Source organism: Rhineura floridana, chromosome 4 (assembly GCF_030035675.1).
Source record: "Rhineura floridana isolate rRhiFlo1 chromosome 4, rRhiFlo1.hap2, whole genome shotgun sequence".
In the NCBI taxonomy this organism is placed as follows: domain Eukaryota; kingdom Metazoa; phylum Chordata; class Lepidosauria; order Squamata; family Rhineuridae; genus Rhineura; species Rhineura floridana.
Window position 1 is genome coordinate 140,638,696 of NC_084483.1, and position 25,285 is coordinate 140,663,980.

A 25,285-nucleotide genomic window follows, 5' to 3' on the forward strand; every position below is an offset into this window, starting at 1 on the left:
ATTATATACCTATCATTTGGGTAACCACCTTTCTGCATCTGACAAAGTGGCCTGCATGAGTTGATGCCACAGTAAATTGGTTAGTCTTTAACCAAGTAATTCATAAATGGAATGAAACAAAAAAAAACATAAAAAGATGTCTGCCCAAAGCTCTACTTATTCCCCTGAGAAGGCTATTCTGATGTCCATTCTTATGTATTGAATGAGCCAAGGATACTTGTTTAGTTTCTTCTATTCCTTCTGTTTATTCCTGTCAGACAGCAGTCAAAATTAACAGAAGGTTGAATTAACCCATGGAAAGAGCCTTCTGTTCACAAGATTCCTCCCATCAGCACAAGCTTCTTTCATGAATGGAAGCTCTTTCCATTAATAGAAGGGAACCTTTGGGTCTAACCCAATATTGTTATGCATGAAATTCCAGGTTTTCAGACTCATTCTTTTTTTCCCCCTTCTTTTTTTCCTCAGGTTTGCAACATTTTTTTGTAGTATAAGAGCATAAGAGTCTCCTAGATCAGGTCAATGGCCCATCTAGTCCAGCATCCTGTTCACACAGCAGCCAACCACATGCCTACAGGAAGCCCCAAAACAGGATGTGAGCACAAGAGCATTCTCCCCCAACCCATTCACTTTATGTATTCTCAAGTATTCTTCTTGTACTCAAGAGAATACATGCACAAACTCAACTTAGCATAAGACTGGTTATGGTGAGGTAAAACAGTAGATTTCATTTTTGTTTAGTTATTTTTAAAGTTTGAGTAATGATTGTAAAATGTATCTGTAAATGTGCCATCATCACTGTGCTTAGTCACTCTATATATTTCCAAGTATTCTTTAGAACTGTTAGTCTAAATGACTAACTTTAACTCAATAAATGCCTGTTTTTAGTGTGTTGCTTAGGAAAGCTTGTTTCAATTAATACACTTTTAATAAATGTTCTACTTGTTTGTTTATTAGTTATTTGTATATAGCCATTGGCTGTTACAAAAGCATTACAAAAACATTACAAACATATATGCATAATAACATAAAAACCACTCATGATTAAAATAGAACAATTTTAAAACATTATATACATCAACAATCTTTGACATGACTAGCTCTAATCTTCTTTGCTGCCAGGGCAAAGTTAGCGGTGGACATTATTGTGTATGGTTGATCGGATGATAATAGGGAAACCACTGTCTGGGTCCTACTTAGGTCTTTATTCTTATGAATCAATGGGAGTAAAAATTTTGCTCTCGGAAGATGAAACAGTGGACAATCTAGCATGTAATGAATCAAGTCTTCGGGAACCTTACAACCTGCTACACATAGACGTTCGGCAAAGGGAATACCCAAATATCTGCCTTGTAGATACGCTGAAGGCATGACCTGAAATCTCAATTCTGTATAGGCTCTGCGAAGAGGGGGTTTCGTCAGTACATCCAAATATAAGGGCCATGCATGATTAGGTTTAATAGAGGAAAACCAGCTGGAAAAATGTGATGTGACAATCATTGCTCTATCATATTGTGCATTGTAATCGAAAATTCGATTACGCAAAGCCTTTGAATTAAGGTTTCTAAGCAAATTGGGGGTTAACTGGTAAAGAGAACCTAAAACAGGAAAATTTGCTGCCCAACCCCCATTTTCCATCTGATCCTCCCAACATAATTTAGCCAGCGAGAGGGGCTCGGCTACTAAAAATTTCTTCCAATAACGTAGAAACGCTAGATCTATCCTAGCTGTTAAAGAAGGAAAATTGAGTTCTGCTCTCAAATGAGCCACAGGAGTACCCTTAGGTAAGCCCAAAATTTGCTTTAAAAATTTATTTTGAAGAGGCTCAAGAGCTAAACGCAAGGAAGGGACCCAGATCTCATAACCATACATAATTGTAGGGAGTATTTTAACTGCATAAAGTTTGGACATGGGTCTCACCAATTGTCCTCCTTTAGAGTAAAAAAAAAATTTCAATTGCCCAAGGGCCCTAAGAGCTTGTATTTTAATATAAGCTAAATGCTGAGACCAAATCAATTTATTATTAATGTGTATTCCTAGATATTTAAAAGTGTGTACCTATTCTATGCTATGGCCATTTAAATACCAAGATGTTTTAGATCTGCTGTATTTCCCACAGACCATTATTTTAGATTTTGTATAATTAATTTGTAGGAATTGTGAATCACTATATTCTTGAAGGCAAAGGAGCATACGTCTAAGTCCTATCTTATTCTGGGATAGCAGGACTAGATCATCTGCATAAAGAAGGACCGGGATCTTCCTCTCCTTAATCGACGGTGGGAAGAAAGCAGGCGAGGCCATTGCTGAGACAATATCATTAATAAAAAAATTAAATAAAAATGGGGCCAGAATACATCCTTGTTTGACTCCTTTTCTCACTGAGATCTTTTGTGACAGAGAGCCATTTAAACCTAGACGAACTCTTATAAAAGTATCATGATGTAATATTTGAAGAAGCCATAATAGTCTCTTATCAATGCCTGCCTTATCGAGTTTCTTCCAAAGGAGAGGGCGGTCTATCGAATCGAATGCTGCCGCAAAATCGATAAACGCTAGATAAAGTGATTGAAGCGGACCTTTTTTTACTTTCCTAATAAAATGCTGTAAAATACATATTTGATCAATCGTGCTAGTCCCTTCCCTAAATCCTGCCTGAACATCGGTTATAATAGCTTGTTCCCTTTCCCAATCTAGAAGTTTATTTAAGAGGTATCGTCCATATAGCTTTGGAGCTACATCCAAAAGACGAATAGGTCTATAATTAGACGGTATAGCCGTATCACCTTTTTTAAATATAGGGATCACTATACTTGTTCTCCAGCCTTGGGGAATGCAGCCTGTTTCATTGATTTTAGTAAATAGTACTGCTAAGATAGGGCGCCACCATAAGGAAAACGCTTGATATAAATCTGGTGGAATCATGTCTTGGCCAGGGGCTTTCCCCAAACGTAATGACTTGATTAAATTGTCAATTTCCACACCTGTGACCGGGGGCCATAATGAACAGTCTATAGGGGGAGTTGGTGGGCAATGTCGTAGTGGGGATAAATCCCCAAAGATGGTTTGAAAATAAGTGACCCACGTTTCCGGTAGTATCGGGGGAATTGCAGTAAACGGTCTCTCAAATAAATTACCCTGGACCAGACTCCAAAACTCCCCTTGTTTCCCTTGAAGCGCTGCCTGTCCAAGACGTTGCCAAAATGTAGTAACATATGATAATTTTTTTTGTTTCAAAAGATTATTATATTCTTTTTTTAGTTTTAAAAGTTTAGCAATTGCAGTTTCCGAGAAATGGCATCTAGTAAATCGGGTTTGGAAGCAGATTTGCTTCTTTTTAGCCAAACAAAACTTATCAAACCATGGCTTAAAGCCAGGTCGAAAACTAGGTAACTTGGAGTTAGAAGTAGTAACTGATGATTGGAGCCGGATGGTAATCTGTTCAAATACCTCCCGTATATCATTAATCAGAATGTTCTAATTCCCTTTTTGATATAATAAACTTACTTAAAGGATTTATTTCTGCTGTCTCAGAGGATTCTGAGACAGCAGAGGATTCTGTTAACCCTTATGGTGCCATTTTCTGGGAACATTCAGTGTTCAGTGTTCAAAGATCCTAAACAATTATCAGGGTTGCATGTGAGAAGTGTATGTCCTTATACTTGCAAACACTGAAGAGAAAGGCGACTAAAGGCTGGTTCATTCCACATGGGTGAAAAATTCTCATGCAGCCTCCCTAACCATCCTTTGGCCCTGCATGAATGGTCCAAGGATCCTGTGGAAAACTGTACTGTATGACTTGGCACTTTGGAATAATGGCTCTCACAGTCATTTTCTTGAAGACAGTGCTACTTTTTAAAAATCTGCTGTGATCACAGATTTTTTAATTCTCCATGAAACCATCTTCCATGCTGTCACAATTATAATATGAACAACAGGAAGCTTAAAGAGCTCCACAAAAGTAAAAAGAAGGTGTTAAATAAAATAACATATTTACCTGGGTCTTCTATATACAAATTCTTTGTTAACCATTGAACGATGTCTGAACCTAGAAAGAAAATTTTAATATAATTAAAATGCAGTTACTATATGTTAAATATGTATGATATTCTAGCAATATTTTTTTTTAAAAAGTTTGCTTTCTTGAGAGAGCCCATTTTTATTAAGATGAATACAGCTACAATCCTATGCACACTAAACTTGGAGTAAGCTCCACTGAATGCACTGGAGCTTATTTCTGAGCAAACCCAAATAGCATTGCACCGTGTTTCATGAAAAATATAGAACTGGACATAGTCTGTTTCCCACCACCATAGAAATATTCATCCTGAACATTGTGGTGACAGCAGCGTCTCTCTACAATGCTGACTCTACTGTGTACATGTTGAAATGAAAAGGAGCTGCATATTAATGGTTGAGAGTTTGCTTGTTTCATTAGGACTTTCACAGGGCTCTTTTCAAGAGTTTTTAACTTGGTCTTGCTGCACGGTCCCTACATTCTGGCAGTAGTTTTGATAGAAGCTTGCAACAAATTGTCCTATATTTTCATGGTGTCACATTCATATGTACATAGAGAAAAGATTTGTGCCCTGCAGTTATATATACCCTGGGGAAGCAACCCTGGGATCACAGAATACATCATATCATCCTCATTGAGAGAACAGAGAGAGAGAGAGAGAGAGAGAGAGAATTATAGTTTCCAACTCCCTAGGGCTGACATAGTTTCATCCTTTTTATTTTCCTCCCATTGTTTCCAATAAGAGGGAAATTGATTTTAAGAAGCACTCAAAAAGGACAAAGGAGGGAGGAAGGGCAGAGAAGCAGAGGAGCACTCCTTTGACCTCATTTATGCCCTGCCTGTAAGAGCAGGGCAGGGCATTGGCTAAAGTGGACAAATCACCATCGGTATCCTTCCCCATAAGAACTGCAGCCTTAGACAATGTAAAGCACCCTCCCTTATTCGATCCCAGGGCCACTAGGATGCGAGGGGGCCTCAAGTGTAGGTTTAAGATGCAGAAAAAGGAAAATGTCTTCACCTTTCTCTGGCTGGGTAATGAACCTTTTGTGATGGAATATAGAGGGGTTAGCTAAATGTTAATTGTTAACTAACTGCATGGCTTGCAGCTACATCGGGGAATTATTCAAGTTTAATAATAGGTGTGGAAAGGGTCAATTTGCAACAACACCACATCACATGTGGAGAGGAAGCTTAACTCTTCCCTCCATAGCCATTGTTGTTGTTATGTGCATTCAAGTCTTTATGACTTACGGCAACCCTATGAATCAGCGACCTCCAATAGCATCTGTTATAAACCACCCTGTGCAGATCTTGTAAGTTCAGGTCTGTGGCTTCCTTTATGGAATCAATCCATCTCTTGTTTAGCCTTCCTCTTTTTCTACTTCCTTCTGTTTTTCCAAGCATTATTGTCTTTTCTAATGAATCATGTCTTCTCATGATGTGTCCAAAGTATGATAACCTCAGTTTCATCATTTTAGCTTCTAGTGATAGTTCTGGTTTCATTTGTTCTAACACCCAATTATTTGTCTTTTTTGCAGTCCATGGTATCCGCAAAGCTCTTCTCCAACACCACATTTCAAATGCGTTGATTTTTCTCTTATCAGCTTTTTTCAGCTGTGAGAGAACTAGAAAAGGTCCTCAAATGCAAAGATGTATCACTGAACACTAACGTCAGGATCATTCAGAGTATGGTATTCCCAATCTCTGTGTATGGGTGTGAAAGTTGGAGAGTGAAAAAAGTGGATAAGAGAAAAATCAACTCATTTCAAATGTGGTGTTGAAGGAGAGCTATGCAGATACCATGGACTGCAAAAAAGAAATAACTGAGTGTTAGAACAAATTAAACCAGAACTGTCATTGGAAGCTAAAATGATAACACTGAGGTTATTATACTTTGGACACATAATGAGAAGACATGATTCACTAGAAATGACAATAATTTTGGGAAAAACAGAAGGGAGTAGAAAAAGAGGAAGACCAAACAAAAGAGTTAAGCTTTCTCTCCCCATGTGATGTGGTGTTGTTGCAAATTGACCCTTTCCACACCTATTATTAAACTTGAATAATTCCCCGATGTAGCTGCAAGCCATGCAGTTAGTTAACAATTAACATTTAGCTGAACAGGGTGGTTCATGACAGATGCTCTTGGAGGTCACTGATTCATAGGGTTGCCATAAGTCGTAGTTGACTTGGAGGCACATAACAACAACAACAATGGGTTCTCAAAGATGTATCACTGAACACTAAAGTCAGGATTATTCAGACCATGGTATTTCCGATCTCTATGTATGGATGTGAAAGTTGGACAGTGAAAAAGGCGGATAAGAGAAAAATAAATTCATTTGAAATGTGGTGTTGGAGGAGAGCTTTGCGGAAACCATGGAATGCGAAAAAGAGAAATAATTGGGTGTTAGAACAAATGAAACCAGAACTATCACTAGAAGCTAAAATGATGAAACTGAGGTTATCATATTTTGGACACATAATGAGAAAACATGATTCACTGGAAAAGCTAATAATGCTGGGGAAATCAGAAGGGAGTAGAAAAAGAGGAAGGCCAAACAAGAGATGGATTGATTCCATAAAGGAAGCCACAGATCTGAACTTACAAGATCTGAACAGGGTGGTTCATGACAGATGCTCTTGGAGGTCACTGATTCATAGAGTCGCCATAAGTCATGGTCGACTTGAAGGCACATAATAACAACACAGAACTTTGCACTTATCCCTGTTAACTTTCATTCTGTTCTTTTCAGCCCAATGCTCCAGCCTATCTAGATCCCTTTGAATTTTGTTTCTGTCTTCCAAGGTATTAGCTATCCCTCCCAATTTTGTATCATCTGCAAATTTGATAAGCATTCCCTGAACCTCCCCATCCAAGTCATTAATAAAACATGTTGAAGAACACTGGGCCCAGGACCAAGCCCCGCAGTACTCCACTTGTTACCTCCCCCCAGTTTGAGAAGGAACCACTGATAAGCACTCTGAGTATGATTCTGTAGCCAACTGTGGATCCACCTGATAGTTGTTCCATCCAGCTCACATTTAGCTATCTTGCTAATCAGCATATCATGGGGCACTTTGACAAAAGCTTTGCTGAAGTTGAGATATATTATGTCCACAGCATTCCCACAGTTTACCAGGGGTGGTTACCTGATAAAAAAAATGAGATAAGAGTACTCTGGCAGAATTTGTTCTTGATAAATCCATGCTGGCTCCTAGTAATCACTGCATTGCTTTCAAGGTGCTTACATATTGACCACTTTATAATCTGCTCCAGAATTTTTCCAGGGATTGATGTTAAGCTAACTGGTCTGTAGTTCCCTGGTATCTCCTTCTTGCCCATTTTAAAGACAGGGACAACATTAGCCCTACGCCAGTCATCCAGCACTTTACCCATTCTCCACAATTTCACAAAGATAATAGACAGTGTCTCTGAGAGTTCTTCAGTCAGTTCTTTCAATACTCTAGGATGCAGTTCATCAGGCCCTGGAGATCTGAACTCATTCAAAGTGATTAGGTATTTCTTGACCATTTGTTTATCAATCTCAAGCTGCAATCCTGCCCCTTCAACTTGTACTTCACATTTGCCAGGAGGGTCATAGGCCCTCTTTTGGAAGAAGACTGAGTAACACTGAGAATTTAACACTTTTCTTTGTCATCATCAGTTATCATTTTGCCATCCTCATTGAGTAGTTGAACCAGCATTTCTTTTCTCTGTCTGTTACTATGCAGGTACCTGAAGAAAGTGTTTTTGTTGCTTTTAGCATCCCTTGTTATCCTCAGCTCATTCTCAGCTTTAGCCTTCCTGGCGCCATCCCCGCAATTCAGTGCTACCTGTCTGTACTCTTCCTTTGTGGCCTGGCCTTCCCTCCATTTCCTGTATATGTCTGTGTTTTTTCCCCCTCAGGTCATCTCTAAGCTTTCTGCAAAGCCACATTGGCTTCTTCTGCTGGTCTTCCACCTTTTTTCATTATCGGAATTGTTCACAATTGTGCCTTTAAAATTTCCTTATTTAGAAACTCCCACCCATCTTAGACATTATCCTTGCTTCTCAAGTTTTCTGCACTTAGATGCTTAGAGTAACCTTTTGCTTATGTCCTAAGATGTCCTCAGTCATTCTTCCATTTGGCATTCCCCTTCCCACGCCACCCTATCCGCCACAAAATTTCTCTGTTCATGTACATACTTTAAGAAACCATGTAATAGAGAAAAGGATGAGTTCATGAGCTAAATGTACAGCAAAACTTTATAAAAAAAGTTATAAAGTTTTTCTTTTAATTACAAATTCCAATTAGAACCTCAGTTGCATAACACTGTGTTGTGAATAAGGAGTACAGGCAAAAATACCAAAGATTGTTATTAAGTCGCCACAAACTTGTCCACCCACTCTACAACAGAGATGACATCACCTTCCCCTTAAAGACATTAATGACACACACACAAGAATCCTGATTTACACTCATTATTTTTAGGCTTGTCATTTCTGTGGTGGCCACAAAATCAAGTTTCTGTTGTATTTTTCCAAAAATATATTGCACAATTAGGGTAAAAACATTTTTGTCAGAAAATGACTGAGCATATTAGCTTCAGAGGCTACTGGTATTTCCACAAAATTGATTTGGCTGTGAAAGTTAACCAGAGTGTGAGAGCTCTACTCCCCTTCAGTTGCCTTGCCCAGCCTTTGGGTTTCATTCCTGATTGGGTCCATCTTTCTTGGAGTGACCTGCTCTCTTTCTTTCTTTCCCTTGCTGCACTCTTTAAATGGGTTTTTTTCTGTCTCTCTCGCATTCCCTCATTACCCATGTATCCACCAGTATTATTTATTTATTTGTCATTTACTACTTTTTTTGTCTCAAAGTGACTTACAATTTTAAAAAAGCATCCAATGCCAAAATTTAAAAGACATCAAAAGTTAAAAGAACATTTCTAACTAAACGTGCTCATCCCAATAGCATAAAAAGGACACAATCTACCCCACCCACAGTTCTGCTCATTTGGAGAAACAGAACTTCTCTTTTACCCTCAGCCCATCTTCTAGCATTGCCCGAAAGTCTCCTGCTTGCTTGCTTTTGATTTTCATCCTAAAACACTTCCCTCAAGCCCCACAAAACCACTACCCAAACTCCTCCATTCCTCTGGCAACCTCCCCCATCCCTTTTGAAAGCAAACACCTGTAATCAACATTCAATTTCCTTCTGGTACCACCTTTTCTCCTTTAGCCAAAATTCCCCTCCCTTCTCCTAGTCTCAGTGGAGACTGGTCCATTAGGAAGAATGGGGCACAACCCCACTAACTTCAATCTGCTGCCCTCAACCAGCCCCCACCTGTCTGTCTTCTTACTTACTTACAATCAGTTAGGGGGTGACTGCCTGTCATTGGCTCTGGCTCCACCTATTGTTGGTCAGGTCTCCCAGTTTTCTGCCCTGATTGATTTTACTGCATTCTAGTTGTACTATGTGAAAAGTATCATGAAGGAAGAGGTCACACAGAGGATCCAACAAGAACAAGAACTTTACTATAGCTAATTATGTACAGAGAACAAGGCCCACAGCATGGTGTTGCTTGTAAGGCAGGCCTGCAACTGAAACTGCCACAGCCTGGGGCTAACTCAGCAGTTCCTGGTATGGCAAGCCTGGAGAGCCAATACACTACACCCCTCCCCACTAGCTCTCATAGTCCTGAAGATACTTGGGACTAGCCCTGGTGTGGGTTGATCAACAACAATTTTGCATTGAAGCTGATGGTGCATACTCTAGTTCTCCATTTGGCTCTGGTTCATGCTGGCCCACTTCAGGGTCCAGGCATAACTGCTATTGTCCGACATCAGGAGCAGACACTGGCTCATTTTCTCTTTCCACTTGAGCACCCTCAGAGAGAACTGATGGAACTGGGCTTCGTCCTCTCATCTGATCCACATGTCGACGTAACACATGGCCATCTGGTGTTTGAGCCCTGTAGGACAATGGGCCTGTGGCTTGGGTCACAGTGGCAGGAATCCACGTTTCACCAGCACTGTAGTTCCTGACATACACTGGGTCACCTGGGGTGAACACCCGTGCAGGTTCTTGAACTGCAACAGACTTCCTTGGTCAGTCCTCGGTCAAGTCAGGATGCAACCAATCAAGCAGAGTCATTAGTCGACTGTTCATTAATAGCACAGCTGGGCTCCTTCCAGTTGTGGCACAATGTGTGATGTGTTGTGTCAGGAGAAAACTTGCATGGTGTCAATCCCAGTCACCTTCTACAATCCGTTTCAATGCATCCTTTGTTGTCCTGACCATCCTCTCGGTCTGGCCATTGGTTGCTGGATGAAAAGGGGCTGAAGTGACATGCCGAATCAATCCATTATCCAGGAATGTGCAGAATTCCACAGATGGGAACTAAGCCCAATTGTCTGAGACAATGGTGTTTGGCATGTGTTGTGAAAAGCCTGTGTAAGGTCTTGATAACAATACGAGATGTCATTGATGATACCAGAACCACTACTAACCATTTGGAGTATGAACAACAATCAAGAAAGTTTGTCCCTGGAAGGGGCCTGCAAAGTCGATATGAAGCCATGACCATGGTATTTTTGTCAATTCCCACGGGTGCACTGGGGCATGTGGTGGAGCTGGTCTTGAAGCCTGACACTTCTCACATCTCTTGACACATTCTTTTTTTTTTTTTACAATAATTTTTATTCAAATTTTCATAAAACATAGAAAACAAAATCATAAAACATTCAAAGACAAAAAACAAAACAAAACAAAAATGATTAAACAAAAAAAATTAAAATGTTGACTTCCCATTTGTCACATATCAAATCAGTTATAGGTCTACAATATATAACAATCCTGTCTCTTAAATCATATTATAAAATCACTTTCCTCCAGTAGTTATCTTAATTAATCATCAAATCTCATAAACATTACTTTATTCTTTCCACAAAAAGTCAAAGAGAGGTTTCAATTCTTTAAGAAATATATCTATCAATTTTTCTCCAAATAAACATGTCAATTAATCCATCTCATTAATAATTATAATAATCTTATTGTCATAACCATAGTCCAAATAAACATTTTGATTAATCCATCTCATCAGAATCTGTTAGGTCCAATAATTTCAATAGCCATTATTCCATTATCCCTATTAGTTCCATCTTCCATCTTCAATAGTCCTGTTAAGTCCAGTAATTTCAGTGTCCAATCTTCCATTATCAGTATTCCATAATAATCTTGCTGTCGTAGCCATAGTCATATAATAAGAGTCTGATGGGAATTTCCTCTATCCCAAATATTTTCTTGCCATCCATTCTGAATAAGTTGCTGAAATACTGTTGTAAAGTCATATCTGTGTTCTTCTTTTTTACAAAATGCACTGGATCATCTCTTAAGAGTTTTTCCATTGTCACATGGCTGCAGTTAATTCCATAGATTTTCTCTATATCAAGCTCCATCACATCATTCCAGTCCAGAAGATTATCCAAGCCATTGATAACTTTATCTCTAATATCTTCATTAATTTCTTCAGAGATAACGTTAAATTCCAAACAGTAGATTTTATTTCTAAAATCCATAAACTCCAGATCTTTTTCCAATTCCACATTTGTTCCAATCTCCAGGACTTGTATCTTCCCTTTATTTTTTCTTTTCTCATCTCTGATCTCATTCTCCTCTCTCACAGGATCCCCTAATTCTTTAAGCTCCTGCGTCATTTTGCTCAGTTCAATTTTCAGCTCCTTACTACCCTGTCGCAGGGTTTGTTTCGTTATCTCAATTTCATCCATTATTTTCTGAAACATAATTACTTCCAGATTCTCAGCCACTTTCTTGATTGCCATTTTTAAAACCACGAAAACAAAGCAAAACAAAAATAAAGAAGAACCACTTCTTATTTCAGCAACAATTGGGTTAATATTCCAGGCTTGATGACATCACAGTATAAACAGAGCAACCTGCCTTATCTCTCTATGTTCAAGAATGCAAAACAAATTTAGTTCCCAGCATCAAAACAGTTAGTGGCGTCGTGAAGAAGCAGATTCGTCAAAATAAAATAGACCAAAAAGAGAATAGTCCCAGACAATATAATATTCCCCGGAATAGAAATCAGGAATAGAAATCCCTCTTCTGTTTATTATCTTTAGAATGCACTTCCAGGACAGCTTTTTGCGACAGAAACAGAGATAAGCTGTTAATTTCGTGAATAACAGAGAAGAGCTATATCTCACCCAGAAGTTGTCCAAAGCCGATCAATCTGACAAATCTCCTTTTGCTGCAACAATTTAAACCAAGTAAAAAAAATAATAGAAAGAAGGGTGCTTGCCTGTTAGTCCGTTCTCTCTTTAAAGAAAAGATAAACGTATCGCTTAAGCAGATAGAGCTTGTTAGGAAGTCCGTCCGGCATTGTTGGCTGGACCTTATCTCATAAATTAATGAAATCCAGTCCTCCCAACAAAAACAGGGTTTTGAGGTTGATCTCTACGTTTCTCCCTGCCCGGGAGAAATTTCATCAGTCAAAAAAAAAATGTTCTGACTGATTTATATCTGAATAAGCTTCTTTTGAGGCGGGAGCCCGTCCCAAAAGCAGGCACAAGCGAAGTCACCCTTCCCGGAAGTCCTCTTGACGCATTCTTCAATCTTGCTGTCCATCTTGGGCCACCACACATAGCTGCGCCCCAGAGCCTTCATTTGCACTATACCAGTGTGTCCAACATGTAGGGCCTCCAACACCCAATGTCTCAACACAGCAGGAATCACAACTCTATTTCCCCACAGGAGGCATCCCTTGTGCACTGATAGTTCATGTTGTTTAGATACAAATGGTCTGAATTTCTCCTCAAGCTTCCCTAATGGCCATCCCCTCCACACCCAGTTGAGAACATGGGCAAGAACTGGGTCCTTGGATGATGCAGTGGCAATATTGCCAGCATGAAGTGATGGTTCCAGTAATGACTCTAACAGCACATCCAGTGGAGGGGTTTTATCAACCCCAGCAGAAGAGAGAGGAAGGCAGCTCAAAGCATCAGCATGGGCAAAGCTCCTGCCAGGCCGATGTTGCAATGTGTAATCATATGTGTTCAGGAAAATCGCCCACCGCAACACGCGTGGAGATAATATTTGAGGCGTCTGCTGGTTAGGGGCAAACAATCCCAAAAACGGCTTGTGGTCAGTAGCAATAGTGAATGGTCGACCATAGACATAGTCATAGTCTGTAGCCTGAGGGTGCTCCTGGATCCACCTTTGTCGCTAGAGGCCCAGGTGACCTCAGTGGCTACAAGTGCCTTTTACCCGCTTCGGCTGGTGAGACAGCTGCGGTCATTTCTGGACTGGGATAGCCTGACCACTGTTGTCCACATACTGGTAACCTCTAGGCTGGATTACTGTAATGCGCTCAATGTGGGGCTGCCCTTGAGGTTGGTCCGGAAGCTGCAACTGGTGCAAAATGAGGTGGCGAGTCTGCTCACTACAGCAGGGTAGCGCCAACATGCCACCCTGCTGCTAAAAGAATTGCACTGGCTGCCCATTTGCTACTGGGCCAAGTTCAAGGTTTTAATTTTGGCATACAAAGCCCTATACAGCTCGGGACCAGGATACCTGAAAGACCGTCTTACCCCTTATATGCCCAGTTGATCACTGCGCTCTGCAGGTGAGGGCCTCCTGCAGATACCATCTTATCAGGAGGTTCGTTCTGCACAATATAGGAAACGGACCTTTAGTGTGGCGGCACCTACCCTGTGGAATTCCCTCCCTTTGAATATTAGGCAGGCACCATCTCTGCTATCTTTTCAGCGCCTTTTGAAGACTTTCCTCTTTCAACAAGCCTTTTAAGCTGAGACCTATCCCTGTCTGCATCTGTGTCAGAATTGTTTAATATGTTTTTTAATAATGTTTTTAACCCTTTTTTAAGGTTGTTTTTCTAAATGTTTTTAATGCTGTTTTGTTTTAATGTATTTTAAGATCTGTTTTTATGATGTTTTAAAGTGTTTTAGTTGGTCAGTGACGCAGGTTGTGAGACTCACAGACAAGGTTTTTAGCAGAGAGAGAGAGAAACCTGAAGCAGAAGGGTTAAGCTGTGAGAACAGAGTTCCAGACAATCAAGGTCAGAGTGGCTGGCTGAGAGTGTGATAAGCTGGGAACTGGCAGGAACTCAGAGTGTGGGGGAAGAAATGTCAATGGAGGAAGATGTCTCTAATGTCTGTGCCTAGTAAAGACTCTTACATGAAACTTGCCTGGCCTGTCTTATTCCTGTTCTAAACGGCTTTTGGATTCAATACCACGTCTGACCTACACACGCAATTCGCAACAGGGGTTATGGGCCCAGATTATGAGGCGTGGTAGCGGGTTCGAGAGCTGGTGAAGTGGCGTTGTTGCAGAGAGAAACAAAGTGCAAGTGAGAGGCAAGTAAGAGTGGGCAAAATGGCTGTAAATCTGTCTTCCGGGATGCCGATGGAGAGGCTGAATGCTGTAAATTACTCCAGTTGGAAGTGGAGGATGAGAGCTGTTCTGATTAAAGAGGATTTGAATGATGTCGTGGAAAAACCCCCTCCGGCAGCTCCTTCAGCAGCATGGCTGAAGAAAGACGAGAAAGCGAAGGCTTTTATTACTCTGGGGATATCAGATTCACAACTGTTGCTGGTGAGTAATGAGCCGACTGCTAATCAGATGTGGGAGAAGTTAAGAGCCGCGCATGTACAGCAAACTGCGGGAAGCAGGCTGTGTTTAGCACGGAAGCTATATCAGATGCGTTTTACAGATGATGTGACTATGGAAGAGCATTTGGCTGAATTTCGTAGATTAAATGCAGAGCTGCAAGATCGAGGCATTCATCATAATGACTTGCAGATGGTGTATCTCCTGTTATCTTCATTTGATCAAAAATGGGACATGCTGGTCGCTGGTCTGGAAAGTCAACCTGACGGGACTCTAACTTTGGACTTTGTGGAACAGAAACTTCAACAAGAGTGGTGTAGGAGACAAGAAAATAAGAAAATGGACTTAAAAGAGGCTGAGACTGTGTCTGTACAACAACGAAATCAAAGAAGCAGAGAAGAGACTAAAACATGTTATTTTTGTGGATCACGTGGGCATATACAGAGACATTGTTTAAAGAAGAGGAATAACAGAAACTTTGAAAGTCAGAGAGCAAGCGTGAACTTTGTTTCTAAGGAGAGCAATAAACTGATTAACTCTAAATGGCTTCTTGACAGTGGAGTGTCTAATTGCCTAATCACAGACTCTAGTTTATTTTACACTTCAAAGCCGACGCAGGAGAAGCTTTATCTGGCTGACGGATCAACTCAGGACGCTACTGCGAGAGGAAAACTGAAGATGGGTAATTTGGGAATTTTAACAGATGTATTATTGATTTCTGGTTTAAAACATAACATTCTATCAGTGAGAAAATTGGCTCAAATAGGTTGTAAAGTTACATTTGAAGGGGATAGATGTTTTGTGAGAAAAAATGGTGAAATATGCATGCAAGGGAAATTACAGAACAATATGTTTATAGTTGAATGCAAGCTTGATAAAGACATGTGTGCTTGGATAGCAGTAAATAAAGAGAAACATGATAATTGTGTCCATGAATGGCACAGAAAACTAGCACACGCCCATTTTCAAAAGAGACAAAACACCCCAAAATATAGTCAAGATTTGAAGTTAAAACACTGTGAGCATGTGGATGAGTGTGAGGTATGTTATAAAACAAAAATGACTGTGAATCCAGTAAATAAGAGCTGTGAAAGCACGACTACAGAACCCTATCAGCTTATACATGTGGATTTAGCTGGACCTTTTTCAGTGCTCAAAAGGTGGAGCAAGGTTTTATTTAATGATTGTGGATGATTTCTCAAGATTTACACATGTGTTCTTATTGAAAAAGAAAAGTGATGCAGAAGAGAAATTAAAGGCATTCATACAGAGAACAGAAACACAACATGGGGTTGTTATCAAAAATATCAGATCAGATAGAGGTGGTGAATTTACCAGTAATTCATTTCAAACATATTTGGAAAAGAAGGGGATAATTCAAAGTCTAACTGCTCCCTTCAGCCCATCCTCCAACGGAACGGCAGAGAGGAGGAACCGGTCATTGCAGGATTCATTGAGAGCAATGCTAGCAGATGCTGATATGAATAACACTTATTGGGGTGAATGTATTCTGTACACTGTTTATATTCAGAACCGCCTAATGCACAGAACAATAGGCATGTCTCCCTATGAGAAACTGACTGGAAGAAAACCCAGGGTGAAACACATAGAACGTTTTGGGGCAAAATGCTGGGTACATGTAGTAAAACAAAGAAGACATGGCAAATTAGGCTCAAGAGCGCAGGCAGGACGCATTTTGGGATTTCAGAATTCATATTATAGAGTTTGGTTACCTGAAAAACAACAAGTAGTGTTAAGCAGAAACATAAAGGTGATAGATAAACCTTGGAGAGACAGTCAAACAGTGATTCTAGAGAGTGAAAACAAACAGGAAGCTGCGGATGTTCCTTTCGGGCAGCAAATTCCATTAAAAACTGCATTACAAGATTTAATTCATAGTGGCAAACGTACTGTGAAAAGACTGAGAGGTGAAGACATAACACATGATACAGAAATACCTAGTACTAGTGGTGCTGGTCCGAGTAAAATTGAAAGTGAAGAAGAAATGGAAATAGATACGGTCAGGAAATCAGAGAGAAAAACGAAAGGTCAACCTCCTCAGAGATTTGCTTTTAATGTTACACAACAGAATAATGAAACAGATGAAATTCCAGTAGAATGGGAAAAAGACGGACCAATAGATAAAGAAACAATGGATCTAATGTGGAAGTATTGTGTTGAAGAATGAAATGTAATTGTATCATCAAATAAAAGCAAACATGAATCTGTGAAACTTGTGTAAATAAAGAATAAAGAGAAACTGAACTGAACTGAAACTGTAAATAGAAACTGTAAGAAACCATGTACTGAAATGTATTTGTAATGAAAAGTTAATGTTGTAGAAATGTAATAATTGTAACATGAAGTTTTGTAGTCTGTAAGTCTCAGGTGGGGGCTGTTGGTCAGTGACGCAGGTTGTGAGACTCACAGACAAGGTTTTTAGCAGAGAGTGAGAAACCTGAAGCAGAAGGGTTAAGCTGTGAGAACAGAGTTCCAGACAATCAAGGTCAGAGTGGCTGGCTGAGAGTGTGATAAGCTGGGAACTGGCAGGAACTCAGAGTGTGGGGGAAGAAATGTCAATGGAGGAAGATGTCTCTAATGTCTGTGCCTAGTAAAGACTCTTACATGAAACTTGCCTGGCCTGTCTTATTCCTGTTCTAAACGGCTTTTGGATTCAATACCACGTCTGACCTACACACGCAATTTGCAACATGTTTGCCACCCTGGGATTGTGCTGGGAGGACGGGCAGGATACAAATTAAATAAATAAATAAATAATTCCGTTCTGTTGAAGACTGGAGTAGAGTAGAAAGCGATAGGCACCTCACGAGAGTCCTCAAGTTGGTGGCTTAATACCATATGGAGATGCATCAACATGTGAGAATCAAGGGCTTCTGTTCTTCATAGTGCACCAAGACACTGTCAGACAATAACAGGTGTTTTACATCATGGAAAGCCTTATCATGCCAGGCTGTCCGCTGCCATGCAGCGTGCTTATCAAAAAGGTGATGCAATGGTTCTGCCACTGTAGCCTTATGTTTCAAGAAGGCATGATAGAAAATCAAGAGTCCGAAGAAGACTTGGAGTTCCTGTTTATTACGGGGCACTGGAGCTTCATGAATTGCTTAAAATTTTTCCAGGGTAGGCCGAGTGCCAGTGGCATCGGTACTGTAGCCAAGGAATTCAATTTGGGAAACACCAAATACACATTTCTCATGCTTGACCCGGAGACCAGCAACAGCAAAACGGTGCAGTACATCCTGCACCCATGAGGCAAGTTCAGCAATGGAATTGCTGGCAACAAATTATGTTATGTTATGTTACACACAAATAACATGGGAGGTATGGCACTGTGAGGAGGACACGCCAGTTAAGGGGAACTCGGCCCAGACAACTGGTGGCTGTGCCGTGTTCCAGTCCTCATCACATCCACAGGATTGCTGGTAGTTCTACCAGCCAACTCTCGGATCTCCTGTTGCTGCTTTTTAATGCCAGATCGGTAAATAATAAAACCTCCCTCATCTATGATTTAATCGTGGATGAGGCGGCCGATCTGGCATGCATTACCGAAACCTGGGTGAGCGATCTGGGAGGTATTAATCTCTCCCAGTTGTGCCCACCTGGGTATTCGGTTCAGCATCTGGGTAGATCCGAGAGTCGGGGAGGGGGAATCGCTGTGGTCTATAGAAGTTCCATCTCTCTTGTTAGGCACCCCATCCAAGTGGCTAATGGCCTGGAGTGTCTGTACATTACGTTGGGCCAGCGAGACAGACTGGGAATACTGTTGGTGTACCGTCCACCCTGCTGCCCAACAGCTTCCCTAACTGAGCTGACAGAGGTGGTCTCGGACTTGGTGTTGCGATCTCCCAAACTTCTGGTATTGGGGGATCTCAACATCCATGCCGAGACCGCCTTGTCTGGAGCAGCTCAGGACTTCATGACCTCCATGACAGCCATGGGGCTGTCTCAATTTGTTACTGGCCCAACGCATATGTTGGGACATACTCTAGACTTGATTTTTGCCACTGGAATGGGGGAAGGTGATCTGGGAGTGAGGAATCTTACATCTATTCCTTTGTCATGGACAGATCATCGCCTCTTGAGATTTAGACTCACATCGTCTTCTCCCCTCTGCAAGGGTGGAGGACCAATTAAGATGGTCCGTCCCCGGAGACTAATGAATCCTGAAGGATTTCAGAGGGCTCTGGGGGATTTTCCGGCTGATAAAACTGACGATCCTGTCGAAACCCTGGTCACTCTGTGGAACACGGAAATGACCCGGGCAGTTGACACAATCGCCCCGGTGCGCCCTCTCCATTGCAGAGCTCAATTGGCTCCTTGGTTTACCGAGGAGCTAAGAGTGATGAAGCAAGAAAGGAGACGGTTGGAGGGTAAATGGAGACGAACTCCCGACGGCTGTAATTATGCACTTGTGAAGGCCTCCACGAAACGCTATGTGAAGGCAGTGAGGATGGCGAAGAAGAATACTTCGCTACCTCCATTCAGTCATCTTGTAACCGCCCAGCGGAACTTTATAAGGTTGTCCGGAGACTTTTACACTCTGGTTCTCCGGACACAATATTACCATCAATGGCCCGCTGTAATGAGTTTGCGAGGCATTTTCAGGACAAGATCATAAACATCCGTCGGGACCTTGACTCCAATATTGTAACAGTTGAATCTAATGAGGTGTCCAGAACACAGTCTTGTCCTGTTTTATTGGATGAGTTTCAGTTGGTACAGCTCGAGGATGTGGACAAGGTACTTGGACAGATACGGGTGACCACTTCCGCTCTGGACCCTTGCCCTTCGTGGCTAATAAAAGCTAGCAGAAATGGAACGGCTGGCTGGGCCAAGGAGATGATTAATGCCTCGTTATGAGAGGGAGTGGTCCCGCCTTGCCTGAAACAGGCGATAGTGAGACCGCTCCTAAAAAAGCCCTCCTTGGACCCTGATAACTTTAACAACTATAGGCCGGTAGCAAATGTTCCGTTTCTGGGCAAGGTTCTAGAGCGCGTGGTCGCTCGCCAACTCCAGGCTCTCTTGGATGAAACTGATTATCTGGATCCATTTCAATCCGGCTTTCGGCCGGGGTTTGGTACAGAAACAGCCTCGGTCGCCCTGTATGATGACCTCTGTCGGGAGAAAGACAGAGGGAGTGTAACTCTGTTGGTTCTCCTTGATCTCTCGGCGGCTTTTGATACCATCGACCATGGTATCCTTCTGGGGCGACTCGCGGATTTAGGAGTTGGAGGCACTGCTTGGCAGTGGCTGTGCTCCTATCTTGGGAATCATCTCCAGAAGGTGATGCTTGGGGAACACTACTCGAGTCCCTGGGTGCTCCAGTATGGGGTCCCACAGGGCTCAGTTCTGTCCCCCATGCTTTTTAATATCTATATGAAGCTGCTGGGTGAGGTCATCAGGATTTATGGAGTGTGTTTCCAGCAATATGCTGATGATACGCAGCTCTATTTCTCCTTTTCATCTTCTTCAGGTGAGGCTGTTGCTGTACTGAACTGCTGCCTGGCCGTGATAATGGACTGGATGAGAGCGAACAAACTAAAACTCAATCCTGACAAGACTGAGATGCTGTTAGTTGGGGGGCCCTCTACTCAGATGGTTGATGTCAGACCTGCCCTAGATGGGGTTACACTCCCCCTAAAGGAACAGGTCCGTAGTTTGGGGATCTTATTAGATCCGCTTCTGTCACTTGAGGCTCAGGTAGCCTCGGTGGCACGAAATGCGTTTTACCAGCTTCTGCTGGTAGCCCAACTACGGCCCTATCTGGACAGGGAGAACCTAGCCTCAGTTATTCACGCTCTGGTAACCTCTAGATTGGATTACTGTAACGCTCTCTACGTAGGGTTACCTTTGAAAACGATTCGGAAACTTCAGCTAGTGCAGAATGCTGCGGCCAGAGTTCTTACTGGGACGAAGAAATTCGACCACATAACACCTATTCTGGCCCAACTGCACTGGCTTCCAATATGTTTCCGGGCCAGATTCAAAGTGTTGGTCCTTACCTATAAAGCCCTTAACGGCACTGGACCGCAATATCTGATGGAACGCCTCTCTCGCTATGTTCCTACCCGTTCACTCCGCTCGATGTCTAAGGCCCTTCTCCGGGTCCCAACCCATACAGAGGCCCAGAGAACAGTAACAAGATCTAGGGCCTTTTCAGTGGTGGCCCCCGAATTATGGAATGCCCTCCCAGATGAGATACGCCTGGCGCCTTCCCTGTCATCTTTCCGGCACCAGGTAAAAACCCACCTCTTCACCCAGGCATTTTAATGTATTTTAATGTATTTTATGCTTTTTAATCTTATTTATTTTATTTCTAGTTTTCTTTTACTTTGTTTATATAATGTTTTATATTGTTTGCGCAATACACACTTGCTGTATTTTAAATATTGTGGTTTTATGTTGTACACCGCCCTGGGAGCTGCTAGCTATAGGGCAGTTTAGAAATGCAACTAAATAAATAAATAAATAAAAATGTGGCTTACATACAAATAAAAAACACAAATACAAAATACAAATAAAAACAATACAATTTACAAAAAATCAAACTAACAAAATTATAGCATTTCTAAAAAGCATCAACAACTATCCAAAAGCATTCATCTTCCTGGTAAAGGACATATGGTGAGTGGTGGCAACACCTGCAATCAGCCCAAATTATGGAAAGAAGACATGTGCTATGCTGATCTTGTTTTAGCAGGGAGGAAGCAACATTATTAAGACAGCTGACATAGTTCAGATAGTCACTTTAAATATGTCTGATTTCCTTTGCAATTTTAGTGACGTTTCCTATAGGAAATCATTTTCTTTTGCTTGTATTTCTGTGAATATGTGAAGTACAGCAACACTTTGCAAAATTTACACTAAAAAAACCTCCAAAAATAATTGTGGAATAATGGCACTAACTATTCTGCAGAATAGTCTCCAGTGGACATCAAGAGTGTCTCAGTTTGCACAAGATAAAACAGTGGGAGGTGAAATATATTCTAGCAAAATTCTAGGTGTGCTCTATGTTTTTAATTGACCATGCCCACCTTGCCTTAAATGAAGTGGTTTAAACATAGCAGGCTGAAAACATGCATCTTTGGCAGGCAAAGTTTGTTTTTTCCAACAGCTAGAGTCATTGCTTAAGTAGCAACATATAATAAGTCTGATTTTACATCAAACTGCAGTTTCAGTTAATGCACCCAAAATAGAAATAGAACATAACCTCCAATTTCAAACACAAAAGGCTGTCTTCACCATCATATGACACTGACCAATGAAAAGGCTTTGAAATTAATAAAAATAAATTTGACACAGGTTTCTAGGATAAATAATGAGAGAAATAAAAGTTTTCTAGATTAGATTCTCTGTAGAAACAATAGTAACACAGGAATGAAGCAAATTAAGAAGAACACCAACAAACATACAAAAATGTAATTCTCTATCTTTGGAGATGGCAGGTATTGCCACCACTCATCATATGCTCAGAGGCACATGTTATCAAATTCTTCCAAGCTACACAGCAAGTGGATTGGATTTGAAAGACCAACTCAAATTGTGTTTGCATTTTGACAAATTTGTAGGGGAGTACAATATTTCAGAGAGGAGGTCAGGTCTCCTGCTCCCCTGGTGCATTCACTATAGCTGCTGAATTTCCCTTCTTTTTAAAGTTTGATAGAAATATCTGTGGGCTATAGGTACGTTCTTAAACCACAAGGTTTTTTGCCTATTAGTGAATTTTCTTATGAACATGTATGATGCTTCTGTTGCCTCTATAAAAGAAACATATTGTTTTCTTTGGCTGAACAGTCTTAAAAGAAGTAAATGAAGTAACTAGTCTGTTCCTCCATCTAGTGTTAAGCCACTTAAGTAGTTCAAAGTGTTTATATAGCTACTATTTTTAAAACATGTGCAAAAACTCCTTTGTTTCCTGGAGGCGGTCCAGCTCTTGTGTGTTAACTGAACACAAATTATCACAGCTTAGTTGCAAGAAGGAGAAGAGGGGGTAGACTGGGAAGCACAGTAGCAAGTTATGGAGACTATTCTACTAGCCTTCATTAATGGTGTCACAACAGAGCCATGTTTTCACATCTTTTCCTTTCTCCCAAATTATATTTCACGCATAAGCTAATCTTTTTCTCTAAAAAGCATCAGTAACATTGCAATTTGCACATCAATAACCTCTTCGATAGCACACTAACAGCTGCTTGTGACTGTTAATTTCCCCAAAATAAGGAGTGTTAGTCATCTGGGGATGTTTCAAGATGGTCTTGAGGGGATTTTGTATTGCCAGAGGGCAGAGCAAGCTACCTTTCGCCTAACCGCTTCTTGCTTCTTGACAAATTACTTGTCTCCTAACATTGGCTCTGGTTTTCTCTGACGCTGGTTGCTATGTTCAGATTGAGCTGGTTCAGACATAATGCTAAACCCTAATTTAGCAATATGAGAACAAGCCTAGGTGATCAACAGGCTCACATGCTCCCGCTTCTCCCTGGCATGGCCGAAAGGTTCAGAAGCTTTTGCTTCCATTTTAATTACCAGCAATTGTTGTGTCTTCTGAATCCAACAAATAGTGGCTTGTTTTATCCCCAACTTGCTGTGTCTTCTACACCCAACAAATTACATTTTATTGAAACAAGCCAACTTCAAACCATAGTATAAACTGGTTTATGTCAGTAAACCCATTCAGATTAACCAAAGTTTAGAGTTTGGATGAAACATTAAACTGCGGTTAATCTAAAATAGAAGTGGAAGCTTCCAATCTTCTCCTTGTCAGCACACTGGAAGAGGTGTAGAGAGAGGCAGAACAGAAGGTGCACAGCATGGCTGATATAGTTCAATAACTACTATTGTTATTTTCCTGTCACTTAAATGTGTGACTGCAAGAGGTCAGTGGGACAATAGATGAATTCTAACTATGTACAGAGCAAATTTGGTTAAATTAGCCAATTTTCCTGCTACAGAAAATGAACATGAGCCCATTGTCTTAAATGTTTACTTTTATAACTGAACAGAATGGAAAACAGATAATCCCAATTATTTTTATCAGCTTGTTTACACACAAATATAAATATAACAAAGAAGCAAGATTAGCCAAAATGATTTCATGCATGTAAGACTTTTCTGTGAAAGAACATATCATCACCTATCCATGTTGTAATCAGACCTTCTGTATCAGCTGGTGTCCCATTGCTCCTACACATCCACTCTTAGAATATTACATCTGCCACAATTATTATCCATTTATATAACCACTTTAAATAAGGACCGGGTTAAATAAGATGCAAGAATTGCCATTCCTGTTCTCACTAATTGTGTAAGTGTTATATGTGGATCTGTATTTATCAGCAGACTGTTGCTGACATAACCTTAGAGTAAGATTGATCAAACGAGCCACTGAAATGAGTCAAAAATCTAGGAATCTAGAATCTGGGAAGCTGGTAGGAGTCACTGAGATAGTTGCAATGTTGCTCCTGGTGTGGTGAAAAGGTATTATTAGACATTTTATGAAGCAAAAGATTGCCTAATTTATTTTTGTGATCTTTGGGGATATATCAATTTATAATAAATGGATTATTTTAATCTCATGTTCATTCATTTGAATAAACTAGCCAAGATTATCTGTACCATCTGAAATTTGTCTATGAAAGTGCCAGCTTCCAGAAAAGAGCAAACCCTGTTGCTATAAACCAGACAGCCTGAGGACCCCAAACTGTAAAAACATGCTGCTTTTCTGACATCAGGCACTCTAATCCTTAAGAGAAAATCCTAAAATATAAGCATCTCTGATGGCAAAGGTTATATTGTACTGTAGTGTCAATACAGTCACATCTTGCATTAGTTCCGCTAAGCTGTGTGCCAGTTCCCATAGAACTGTAACTATTTGGTACTATACATTAACATACTACTGTTGTTATAATAAGATTGCTGTTACTGTTAGGAATGTAGGAAGCTGCCTTATACTGAGTCAGACCATTGGTCCATCTGGCTCAGTATTGTTTACACTGACTGGCAGCAACTCTCCAGGGTTTGGGGCAAGAGTCTCTCCCAATCCTATCTGGCGATGCTGAGGATTGAACCTGGGAGCTTCTGGATGCAAGACAGATGCTGTACCATTGAGCTATGGCCCTTACCCTAATGGTGCCAACTCATTCAGTAGCACTAGTTGGCATCTTGGTGAGCTTACAATATCATATGCTTACAGGAGTACACTGGCCGCATGAAAACATAGGGCAACATTCAGCTAGAGGCAGCTCTAGTGCAACAGGGTTTCCTCCTCTCCTCCCCTAGCACCATCCTCAAAATCTGCTTTGAAGGGTTGGGGGAACCCCCGGAACAGATTTAGGTGGAGAACAGGGGGAAGAGAGGGGGAGATCGTTCAGTTGGGCAAGGAGAAATCCTTGCGCTGACAGAACAATTGCCTTAATGCTATGCTGAACACAACCCTTAAACATTTATGGTCAAAACAATATCCTGGTATTCATCCTTAATCCTTTGACCATAAGTGCAATTGCCTGGAAATCAGGTCCTTTTAAGCCCACTTTTTTTAAAAAAAAGGATTGTGGCACAAAATTCCTTTTAATAATACAAAGTGAGCAGTTTTGAAGGTTAAATGGCTCCATGGATATTA

General features: G+C 40.9%; 1 protein-coding gene across 3 annotated transcripts in view; it reads right to left on the bottom strand.

The window, feature by feature from the left end:
* The window catches only part of RGS7 (regulator of G protein signaling 7), a 186,542-nt gene that overhangs the window by 55,188 nt on the left and 106,069 nt on the right, over positions 1-25,285 (bottom strand). For all 3 annotated transcript variants that reach the window (XM_061624593.1, XM_061624592.1, XM_061624591.1), the window contains exon 3: positions 3,995-4,045. In XM_061624593.1, coding sequence (XP_061480577.1) covers positions 3,995-4,045 — 51 coding nt within the window. The remainder of the gene's footprint in view (positions 1-3,994; positions 4,046-25,285) is intronic.